General features: G+C 44.8%; 3 protein-coding genes across 6 annotated transcripts in view; all 3 read right to left on the bottom strand.

The window, feature by feature from the left end:
• Positions 1–11,877, bottom strand: part of LOC137165623 (protocadherin gamma-C5-like) — a 336,971-nt gene that overhangs the window by 107,079 nt on the left and 218,015 nt on the right. The gene's annotated exons all lie outside the window — the stretch shown is intronic.
• Positions 487–3,332, bottom strand: LOC137165875 (protocadherin gamma-A12-like). Its single transcript, XM_067567384.1, is given in 2 exon segments — positions 487–1,886; positions 1,889–3,332. Coding segments are annotated over 2 exon segments (2,433 nt in total). The 3' UTR covers positions 487–897.
• On the bottom strand, positions 7,884–10,527 carry LOC137165874 (protocadherin gamma-B5-like). Its single transcript, XM_067567383.1, has one exon. It carries the CDS (start codon positions 10,323–10,325, stop codon positions 7,884–7,886), a length of 2,442 nt encoding a protein of 813 aa, XP_067423484.1. The 5' UTR covers positions 10,326–10,527.

Raw genomic sequence — 11,877 nt, 5'->3', positions numbered from 1 at the left:
AAAGACAGGAGGACCCAAGAATAAACGGAGCAATTTCTTAGCTGACAGACACAAGACTCTTAGCCAACACCAGACCCAAAAGATCCATCAGTTTTCTTCAGGATCACAGTGTGTCCACAGGCTACTGCTTCGCTTTCTTAATTCCTTGCTTTTTATCTTTGCCACTCTCTGTTCTTAGTGTCTGTGTATTCTGCCTCCACCCAATCCAGAAAACAAACATTACTCAGCACCAGTTCTGCGCCCACTCAGTCCAAACTCCCCAGTGAGTTCACAACCCCCATATGTTTTGGATAAGGGGCTTCCCATTAACTCATCCTGACAGTTATGTTACATGAAAGGTGTGTTGACACCCAGTCTGAAAGAGGTTTATGACGGATGCAGTCACCAATATCTCTCCAGCATAACATAAAGTTAGTTTCCTCAATATGGATTTTGAGCGCATATATATAGTTTGCAATAACAACACCAAGTTGGAATTCAGGTACGCTGATCGGTAAATTAAAATATTAACAACCACTTCACTTTACAGCACCGTTCATGTTCTCTGCAAATCTGTTTTTAAAATTATGCCCGAATTTAAATAACTTTATATTATTTCAGGCAATGAAAACTATTTGTTATCACACATAAAGACAGTGCCAGGTTTTAAATGAATTATTATTACATCAGAACTGGTAAAGAGCATTAAGATATATCTGTTCTGTGACACCACACACGACTAATAAGTTCTCACGAAGTGCTCCGTTGGTACAATGCCTCCTAAAGTACAATCAAATTAATTCCCAGACCATTTTGCTGAACATAACATACTAAATATATCCGAACACAAATATTTAGAATATTGCCATAGATTCAAAAGTACTTAACTCTAAACAGAAATAACTAACACCAAAAATATTAGCTCACCAGAACTGATGTTTGATCCCTGTTATTAATGTCTAACTCTTCAGTGATTAGAATCGGTTCCTTTATCTCAGAATGCTGCTGATTAGTCAGAGTATTTGAATTCTTTGAATTGGGAAAGTTGAACTGGCTCTTTCTGGAGTCGGTGGTTAGAGAAACCTCATGTGAGTAAGAGTGAAGAAAAGCCCTAACTCCATCGATCCCCACAAACTGGGACACGGGAACCCCACTGAAAGTCACACTCGAGGAGTCAAACAGCTCCGACTTTCTCCATCTGCGGAGCCTCAGGGCCAGTAACACTATGATAAAGGTGAAGAACAGGCAGGAAACGGAAGCCACAGCGATCACCAAATACAAGGTGAGGCTGGACTGGGGGTCTGCAGGAGCTGAGAGGATGCTTAAATCGGAGAGGATTTCGGGGATGCTGTCAGCCACCACCACCGTGACAGTGACGGTGGCAGAGAGAGGGGGCTGCCCGTTGTCCTTCACTAAAACCACCAGACTTTGCTTGAGGGCATCTTTGTCTAGAAAGTAGCGCGCTGTCCTGATCTCGCCGCTGTGGAGTCCTACAGCGAAGAGCCCCGGCTCTGTAGCCTTCAGCAGCTGGTAGGAGAGCCAGGCGTTCTGCCCGGAGTCAGTGTCCACAGCCACCACCTTAGTGACCAGGTAGCCCGGCTCGGAGGAGCGAGGGGCCAACTCCACCCCCGTGGAGCCATCGCTGGGGAAAGAGGGGTGTAAGATCTGCGGGGTGTTGTCATTCTGGTCCAGTAGAAAGAGAGTGACGGAGACATTACTGCTGAGAGGTGGGGAACCCCCATCCTGAGCCTGCACCTGGAACCGAATCTCCCGGAACTGTTCGTAATCGAAGGAGCGCAGAGCGTAGATAGCCCCGGTCTCCGAGTTCATGGAGATGTAGGAGGAGAGCGGAGCTTCCTCGACCTGACCTTCAATGACAGAGTAAGTGACTCTGGCGTTCTCCCCCCGTCGGGATCATTCGCCCTCAGGGAGAAAATGGAGGCTGCTCTCGGATTATTCTCCATGAGGTAGGACGTGTAGGATGTTTTATCGAAGAGGGGAGCGTTGTCGTTTGTGTCCAAAATCTGGAGTGGGATCGTGGTGGCCGTAGAAAGAGGAGGAGTCCCATTGTCGGTGGCGGTCACTGTGATGTTGTACGCTGCCTCCTGCTCCCTGTCCAGGGCTCGCTCTGTCACCAGACTGTAATAATTATCGAACGATTTATTTAGCTGGAAGGGGAGGTTGCTGGGTATGGAGCACGTGACCTCCCCGTTCTCTCCTGAATCTGGATCTTGTACATTCAAAAGGGCGATCGCAGTTCCGGGGGGAGAGTCCTCGGGGATGGAGCTGATGAGAGACCTGACAGCGATTTCCGGAGCGTTGTCATTCACGTCGCTAACAACGATTATAATTTTCGATTTATCGGAAAGACCTCCCCCGTCATGCGCTTGTACTTCAATTTCGTACAGTGTAGCTTCCTCAAAGTCTAGTTTCCCCACGACTGTTATTTCGCCCGTTTTAGGGTCCAAGTGGAATATTTGGGAATCTTTGTCGGTGATTTTTTGAAAGGAGTATTTCACCTCTTTGTTGACGCCTTCATCCAAATCCGTGGCTGTTACTGTGAGAACCGTGGAACCTTCAGACACATTTTCTAAAAGGTTCACTTTGTAGACAGGCTGACTAAACAGTGGGGCGTTGTCATTTGCATCCAGAACAATAATGCGGATTTGCGCAGTGCCAGATCTGACTGGATCTCCCCCGTCAGTGGCTGTGAGGATTAGATTGTGAACAGCTTGTTCTTCCCGGTCCAGAGACTTTTCCAGCACCAATTCAGCATATTTCACTCCATCAGTTCGCCTTTCTACATTTATCGAGAAATGCGTATCACCGCTGAGCTGGTAGCTCTGGATGGAATTTATTCCCTTATCTGGGTCCTCTGCCTGACGCAGTGGAAACCGCGATCCGGGGGCTGTTACTTCACTGATTTTTAAATCTAATTCTTCTGACTGGAATCTGGGAGCATTATCATTAATATCTGTGATTTCAACTTCGACTGGAAAAAGTTTCATTTTGTCCTCCACTATAACCTCACATTTTAACCAACACTTTTCCACTCGGCCACAGATCTGCTCTCTGTCTATTCTCTCCGCGATGTATAAATGGCCGCTCCTTGTATGTAAGGCAAAGTACTGAGTCTTACCTCCGGAAACAATGCGGACTCCGCGATCTGAGAGCTGCTTCACATCCAGCCGCAGATCCTTTGCGATATTCCCCACCAAAGACCCTTTCTCCATTTCTTCCGGAATAATATAGCGGGTCTGCCCAGAAGCTGCACGCCAAACGGTAACCAATATCAAGCAGAACAGAGGTCGCCTTTTGCAGTCCCGGAGTCTTTGTGTATCTGCAGTTCCCATGTTGATGTGGAAACGCCGCCGATTCTCCGCCCGGCAAGTCTCTGTCTAGGTTTTACCTTTGGCCGAATGTTTCCGAAAATATCGTCTTTTAACGTTCACTAGAGCTGGCGAGTTTGAGTCTGATCTGTGTGGTTTGTTCTGTGTAACAAGCAGGCTGAGCTGGCTGGATCTCTCGTCGCATTTCTTTTCCTGATTGGGGAACAGCGGCGCTCAGAGTCTCAACCAATTACTGCAGAAGCTCTGTGCTGGAGTTTTCAGATTGGTATTTATATTTCACGAGTACTCTTTTTCAGTATGCTGAGTTCGTTTTATTAGGCAAAAATAAGTCTGGTATACGCACAGGAAAGCCACAAATTGGTTGTCAGGGGCGAATCTCTTTATTCCTTGTAAAAACGTACTGATAGTATTTTTGTAATTTTAATCTGGCTGCTATGATTTACACATAATATCCTTGCCCTAGAGATATCGTGTATATATGTTGCCTTTTCATCTGAGTGATTTTTTTAAAAAATGACTTTACTCATATACTGTGCAGTGAGTTGTTATATACACCGATATCCTCAGTTAGTAACTATATAACTGATGTATACATCTGTAGCATTGTCATATTTTGTTCACATTTCAGATATCTTGACTTGGTCAAATTCGTCATTTAATTAATAATATTCATTATCGAATTAACAGATGAAATTGGAAATGGAAATATGTGAGTTTTATCTACGGGTGGGCTTTGTCAAATGGGTGCTATACAATTTTTACTCTGTAAATTTCCCAGTCTGGTACTTTTCACGTTCACTTTTATAATTTCGATTCCAATTTTTCTTGATAATGCTACTACAAGAGGACCATACACGCTAATAATGCATGACGTCAAAATATGAAAGGAACAACTGCAACATACCACAGATACATACCACATATGTAGTAGCAATATCTATTGGATACATTACAGAACCATGAGATGAATAAGATCACATAGAATCATAGAATCATAGAATATTAGAGTTGGAAGGGACCTCAGGAGGTCATCTAGTCCAACCCCCTGCTCAAAGCAGGACTAACCTCAGCTATATCATCCCAACCAGGGCTTTGTCAAGCCTCAGCTTAAAAACCTCTAAGGATGGAGATTCCACCACCTCCCTAGGTAACCCATTCCAGTGCTTCACGACCCTCCCAGTGAAAAACGTTTTCCTAATGTCCAACCTAGACCTCCCCCCCCGTAACTTGAGACCATTGCTCCTTATTCTGTCATCTGCCACCACTGAGAACAGCCTAGCCCCATCCTCCCTGGAACTCCCTTTCAGGTAGTTAAAGGCCACTATCAAATCCCCCCTCATTCTTTTTTGCAGACTAAACAAGTCCAATTCCCTTAGCCTCTCCTCATAAGTCCTGTGCTCCAGCCCCCTAATCATTTTTGTTGCCCTCCGCTGGACTCTCTCCAACTTGTCCACATCCTTTTTGTAGTGGGGGGCCCAAAACTGGACACAATATTCTAAATGCAGCCTCACCAATGCCAAATAGAGGGGAATAATTACTTCCCGCGACCTGCTGGCAATGCCCCTCCTAATGCAGCCCAATATGCTATTAGCCTTCTTGACAACCAGGGCACACTGCTGACTTATATCCAGCTTTTTATCCACTGTTACCCCCAGGTCCTTTTCTTCAGAACTGCTGCCTAGCTCGTCGGTCCCCAGTCTATAGCTGTGCATAGGATTCTTCCTTCCTAAGTGGAGCACTCTGCACTTTTCTTTGTTGAACCTCATTAGATTTCTTCTGGCCCAATCCTCCAGTTTGTGTAGGTCCTTCTGTATCCTATCCCTAACTTTCAGGATATCTACCACTCCCCCCAGCTTAGTGTCATCCGCAAACTTGCTGAGGGTGCAATCCACCTCATCCTCCAGATCATTAATGAAGATGTTGAACAAAACCGGCCCAGGACCGACCCCTGGGGCACTCCGCTTGTGACCAGTTGCCAGTTAGACATGGAGCCATTGATCACTACTCATTGAGCCCTATGCTCTAGCCAGTTCCCTATCCATTTTATAGTCCATTTATCCAACCCATACTTCTTTAACTTGCTGATAAGAATACTGTGAGAGACAGCTTTGCTAAAGTCAAGGTATATCACATCCACCGCCTTCCCTACATCCACAGAGCCAATCACCTCATCATAGAAAGCAATCAGGTTGGTCAGGCATGACTTTCCCTTGGTGAATCTGTGTTGACTGTTCCTGATCACCTTCCTCCCTTCCAAGTGCCTTAAAATGGATTTCTTAAGGACCTGCTCCATGATTTTTCCAGGGATTGAGGTGAGGCTGACCGGGCTGTAGTTCCCTGGATCCTCTTTCCTCCCTTTTTTGAAGATGGGCACTATATTTGCTTTTTTCCAGTCCTCAGGGACCTCCCCCTGTTGCCATGAGCTTTCAAAGATAATAGCCAATGGCTCTGAAATCACCTCAGCCAATTCCCTCAGCACCCTTGGGTGCATCACATCCGGCCCCATGGACTTGTGTATGTCCAATCCTTCTAAATAGTCTTGGACCTGTTCCTTCAGCACTGTGGGATGTTCGCCTCTTTCCCATTCTGTGCCACCCAGTACAGTAGTTTGGGAGCTGATCTTGTCTGTGAAGACAGAGGCAAAAAAGGCATTGAGTACCTCAGCTTTCTCCACATCCTCTGTCACTAGGTCGCTTCCCTCATTCTCTAAGGGGCCCACACTTTCCCTAATCTTCCTCTTGTTGGCAACATACCTGTAGAAACCCTTCTTGTTCCCCTTCACATGCCTTGCTAGCTGCAACTCCAATTGTGCTTTGGCCTTCCTGATTTCATTCCTGCATGTTCAAGCAGTGTTTTTATAATCCTCCCTAGACATCTGACCAAGCTTCCACTTCTCCTAAGCTTCTTTTTGGCATTTAAGTTCACCAAAGACTTCTTTGTTAAGCCAAGCTGGACGCGACCATATTTGCTATTCTTTCTGCACATCGGGATGGTTTGTTCCTGTGCCCTCAATAAGGTCTCTTTAAAATACAGCCAGCTCTCTTGGGTTCCTTTCCCCCTCATATTAGCCTCCCAGGGAATCCTGCCCATCAGTTCCCTGAGGGAGTCAAAGTCCGCTTTTCTGAAGTCCATGGTCCATATCCTACTGTTCTCCTTTCTTCCTTTTGTCAGGATCCTGAACTCGACCGTCTCATGGTCACTGCTGCCTAGGTCACATGAAGATCACATGATCACATGATTCTTCAATTTAGCATGCATCTTTGACCACTTCAGCTGGACTCTGAGCACTACTACACCCCTTTGAGGATATTTTATGTTCTAATGTTGTAACTTCTAAGATTTCCAAACCTCTGAGACCTTCAAAAATTCACACTCTGAAATATAAACATTTCAGGGAAATGTTAGCTTCTTCCCTTCGGTTGTTGAGTATGCTCCTCCCCCGCTGAAATATTTAAACTGGCCCCCGAGCCATGATAGTCAATATTTAGACATGCTCCAGTGACAGCTCTAAGGGTCGAAATCTCGAGATACTAAGGGATAGAAGTAGATCTACGCTATTGAAAAATGATAGTCGAACATTGCCATTGGACTCAGCACTGGATCCTAGCTCTGGAAAGTGCAGAAGGCCAACTCAAAAAAATACCATGTGCCCATATAGAGAGACGTTATAAGGATTGTTATGGCCCCTGTGGTCCTTGAATACTATGATTCACGGTAGCTAAGAAAACTTGGCTTGACAAGTGCAGGTAAAGATAGAAAAATACCCTATAACATTTCTTAATCTGTCAAATATTTGTAAAATATTTCCACTATGCAAATTGTGTGCCATATCCAAAATGCACTATGGTATTTTGTGAAACTTTTTATTATCACTTGTTTCAGTTGACCTGCATAATTCCCTCATGGCTCTGCCACCGATAGGAATTAAGATCATAACAAATTATATTATCTTTATATGACACCAGACCCCGATATCATGCTATAAAAGTCACAAGAAAAAGGTGAAAATAAAAGGTCAAAATAAGTGCATCTGTCTATATTTATGATTATAACAACCATCTTATGAACTTTAAATAAGGAACAGGTGCTCAAAAAGCGTATAAAAGAGCATTAAAGAAAATTTATGTATTATAATTAGATTGCATTAATATTGTTTTCTTCTTTGGAAGAAGCACATCTTAACCGAGATGCATAAATATTTCTACATAAAGCACTTATTTCAGTTAAACCTTTCGTAATGAGAGGAAAGAGGCTCTGCTTTGGAAAGTAAAAATGGATGTGCAGTTAAGGAAGGGGAAAGGGAATTGCGAGAGTTGAATTTTATCTTAGGCTCACAGGCAGAACTCCTCTGTGACACGCCCAAGTCAGTTATGCCCTTTGCGTCTCCCTTCATCTATAAATGGGGATAATCTTTCTCTGTCCTGAACGGATTTTCCGAAAACAAATTCATTTATATATCGGATACCTCAGGCACTGAAAATAAACGCAAGGGAAACGCCTAAAAACACTAAAGCAGTATTTCACAATGATTGCTTACGCTGTAAAAACATCAGATTACGCATGAAAACAGAAGCTCACCTCCACAGCAGGCTCGGTCTCATCTTGTAAACTGGTACGTCCATTGCCCATAAATAGCAGCCCAGAGCTGTTACTGCACGGAATATTGTCTGCTATCGGGGCATCGGGTTTCAGGAAGGAACACTTATTGCTCCTTAAATCTGAGGATAAACACAGCTGGTAGGTATAAGGCAAAGTACCATCTTCATACTTTGGTGGGTACACAAAGCCAGTCTTTGGATAAGGGTCGGGATCAAAACACTGAAGTAATTTTGGTTTCCTTGACCTTCGCAATTTCATCACAATGGCCAGTGTGACTGTCAGGAGGAATAAAAATGTGATCAAGGCTAAAGCCAACACCAAGTAAAACTGTAAATCAGACTGAGATGCCGAGTCACCCGATTGGTCGCTCATTTCCGGAAGAGCCTCTTGGAAGTTCTCGGCAAACACCAAGTGAAGAGTCACTGTGGCGGAGAGAGGCGGCTGCCCGTTATCCTTCACCAGGGTGACCAGCCGGTGCTTCACAGCATCTCTGTCCAAAAAGGCGCGGGCTGTCCTGAGCTCCCCGCTGTGCAGCCCCATGCTGAAGAGCGCCGGTTCCGTGGCCTGGAGCAGGTGGTAGGAGAGCCAGGCGTTGTGTCCAGAGTCTGCATCCACCGCCACCACCTTAGTCACCAGATAACCTGCCTCGGCCGAGCGAGGGACCATCTCGAACGAGGCGGAGCCATCGGCTCCGAGGGAAGGGTACAGGATGCGAGGGGCGTTATCATTCCGATCCAGAATAAACACCCGGACGGTCACATTGCTGCTGAGAGGCGGGGACCCGCCGTCTTGGGCCTTCACTTGCATTTCAAACTCCCGGAATTGCTCGTAGTCGAAGGAGCGCTGCGCATAGATAGCTCCAGTCTGGGAGTTAATGGAGATGTAGGAGGAGAGAGGCACCTCCTCGATGTTGCTGCTCATGATGGAGTAAGTGACTCGGGCGTTCTGGTCCAGATCCCGGTCTGAGGCTTTTACACTGAAAATAGAGGCCCCCGAGGGATTGTTCTCTGGCACATAGGCGGTGTAGGAAGGTTTCTCAAAGACAGGGGCATTGTCATTGATATCCGAGATTTGCAAGAGGATGGTTTTCTGTGTGGAGAGGGGGGGAGTGCCTTTGTCTGTGGCTGTGATTGTGATATTGTACTCCGGGGTCCTCTCCCTATCCAGGGTGCTGTCTGTGAGGAGCTTGTAGTAATTGTTTGATGAAGCTGTTATTTTAAAAGGCAGATTGTGTTCAATGAGACAAGTGACTTCTCCGTTTTGTTCGGTATCCTGATCACGAACTTTGATCAGAGCTGTCACTGTCCCGGGCGGTGAGTCTTCGGGTATCGGGCTGGACACAGATGTAAATGTCACTTCCGGGAAGTTGTCGTTCTCATCAAGAATTTGTATTTGAACTTTGGAGTGAGCGGTCTGGCCACCCCCATCCTTGGCTTCCACCCCTAACACGTATGTATTTGTTTCTTCAAAATCGAGAGTCCGTGCATTCGTAATTCTTCCTTTCTCAGGATCTAAATAAAATAATGTACGCGCATTATCTTGGATGTTGCTGAAAGAGTACCTGATTTGGGCATTTAACCCTTCATCCTTATCGGTGGCTCGCACCCGGAGCACTAAGGAGCCCTTTGGCAAGTTTTCTCTCAGGCTGACTTTGTAGATCTCCTCGGTAAATACGGGGGGGTTGTCATTGGCGTCAGTGACATCAATCCTGATCTGAGCTGTCCCGGATCTGACTGGATCTCCCCCATCCACGGCCGTCAAGATCAAGTGATGAGAACTTTCTTTTTCCCGATCCAAATGATTTTCCAGCACTAACTCTGGGTATTTATTTCCATCCAGGCTCTCCTTCACAGCCAACGTGAAATGCGGGTTCTTGCTGAGTTGATAACTCTTGAGTGAGTTGATCCCAGAATCTGGATCTTGCGCAAACCCTAGTGGAAACCGCGCACCAGGCAGTGCGGATTCAATAATCGTTAAATCAGTGTTGTTTTCCTTGAACTGCGGGGCGTTATCATTAATGTCCTGGATTGCTACATTCACATGGAAAACATTTAAAGGATTTTCCACCACCGTTTCGAGTGTCAGGACACAGAGGAGTTTCTCCCCGCATATCTCCTCCCGGTCTATCCTGTCCTTCACATACAGGTTGCCATTTTCCCCATTCACACTGAAGTGTTGCTTTTCCGAATTCACTCGGAGTTTCCGCTGCGGTAATTCTTGAATATTTAACCCCAAATCCTTGGCGAGATTCCCCACAAGGGAACCTTTGGCCATTTCCTCGGGTATGGAGTAACGGATGTGCTCCGAGACCGCCCGGCAGAACAAGGACAATAAGAAGGGAAACAACAGTACCTGCCGTCTGACCGCCCGGCTCGGCTCTCGGAGCCTGGTTTCCATCCCGGTCTCTCTCGGATTTGCTCTCTCCTTTCCTTGCTTGTTTTGGTTACATCAGGTGTTTACAAATCCCTCAGGGTAAAGGAATCCGCGGCAGAGCGGTAAACATTGCGGTATTGTCTGTTCTAACGGCCGTTCCCTTCTCTCGGCCGAACTGGGAAGGTTTCTCTGCTGTTTCCTCTCGGATCTGCGTTGTGTGACTGAGCAAACGCACTGCAGGAAGCTCGGATGGATCTCCGGCTCCAGCCCTGCCTCCGCATTGGCCAACAGCGGCACTCTGAGTCTCAACCCGAGAACTGCAGTAACAGTAATCTCGTCAAAGAGCCGGTACAGCTCTAGTTACAATCGTGGACGGTTGCTCGTTTTGTTTTGTGTTTTTTCTTCTTATTTTCATGTAAATATAGTACAGTAAAAGGATTGTTGTTAAGTGTAAACATCTTCCCCCCTAATATAAGCATTAATGTAAAGGAATGTTTTTTGTGTATATTGATGTGTGAGTATCTATTTATTGATAGTGTAAAAGTTAAGATTGTTGAGATTTCTTTGCCTTTGTTTGCTTATATATGTGTATATGTGTGTGTATATCTTTGTGTGTGTGTGTGTAATTAATAGGTACAAAAACAATTACCATGTAACAACCACATTGTCCACAAACACACCTATGTGTGAGATTCACTAAGGATAGTTCTAATGCGTTTGACAGAAGGAAATAATTTTTATAACCAGTGGCACGAGTGATTGCGGGTTCCAAATGTAAATCTAAACGTCCGAGCAGAACTGTTTTCGTGGTCAGCGCTTGTTGCCCCTTTTAGGTTATCTGCCTACTCCGAATACGCAGTTGTTTCTAAAAACAACAAAGAAAATTTCTCTTGATTGAGATGAACTATAAAAAAACGAGGTCCTTTTCTCTCATAGAACCGCGCTAAAGAATACTTCAATCGTTTTCCAGCCATTCCAAGTAGGAAACATGAATGGAAAAGTGAAATGAGTCCCAGTGAGCCCGTGTATTCAAAGTCTTACAGTGATACAAAACCAAATAATGTAAGTATAATCACTTGCCAGCTACGCAGAAATATTTGAGTTAGCCTTTCTTTGATTGTTTAAACAATGTGCTATGGAAACACATACTACTACCTTAATAAAAATACAATAAATGTTAGAATATTTTCTTTTGTTGGACCAAGTTCTGTTGATGAGAGAGACAAACATTCGCGTTTACACGGGGCTCTTCTTCAGGTCAGAAGAAGAGCTCTGTGGCAGCTCAAAAACTTGTCTCTCTCACAAACAGAACTTGGTCCAATAAAAGACAATACCTAACCCATCTTGTCTCTCTAATATCTTGGAACCAACAGGGCTAAAACACCGCATACAGAATCTTTTCTGTAATGCTAACTACACTATATTAAAACATATGACTGTCATCTGTCTTTAATTTCTCTAAAATTCTTAAACTCAGATATAAGACAAAAGAACATTATTACTGCAGGAAACTCAAAAGGATGTTGTAGTAGTCTCTTCCTCTTAAAGAAATATTTACATAACTTTACTTTCATGA

The sequence above is a fragment of the Emydura macquarii genome, unplaced genomic scaffold (genome assembly GCF_026122565.2).
Source record: "Emydura macquarii macquarii isolate MOO-44397 ecotype Brisbane River unplaced genomic scaffold, CSIRO-AGI_Emac_v2 contig_2768, whole genome shotgun sequence".
NCBI lineage: Eukaryota > Metazoa > Chordata > Testudines > Chelidae > Emydura > Emydura macquarii.
This window is presented reverse-complemented; position numbering and strand designations above follow the sequence as displayed.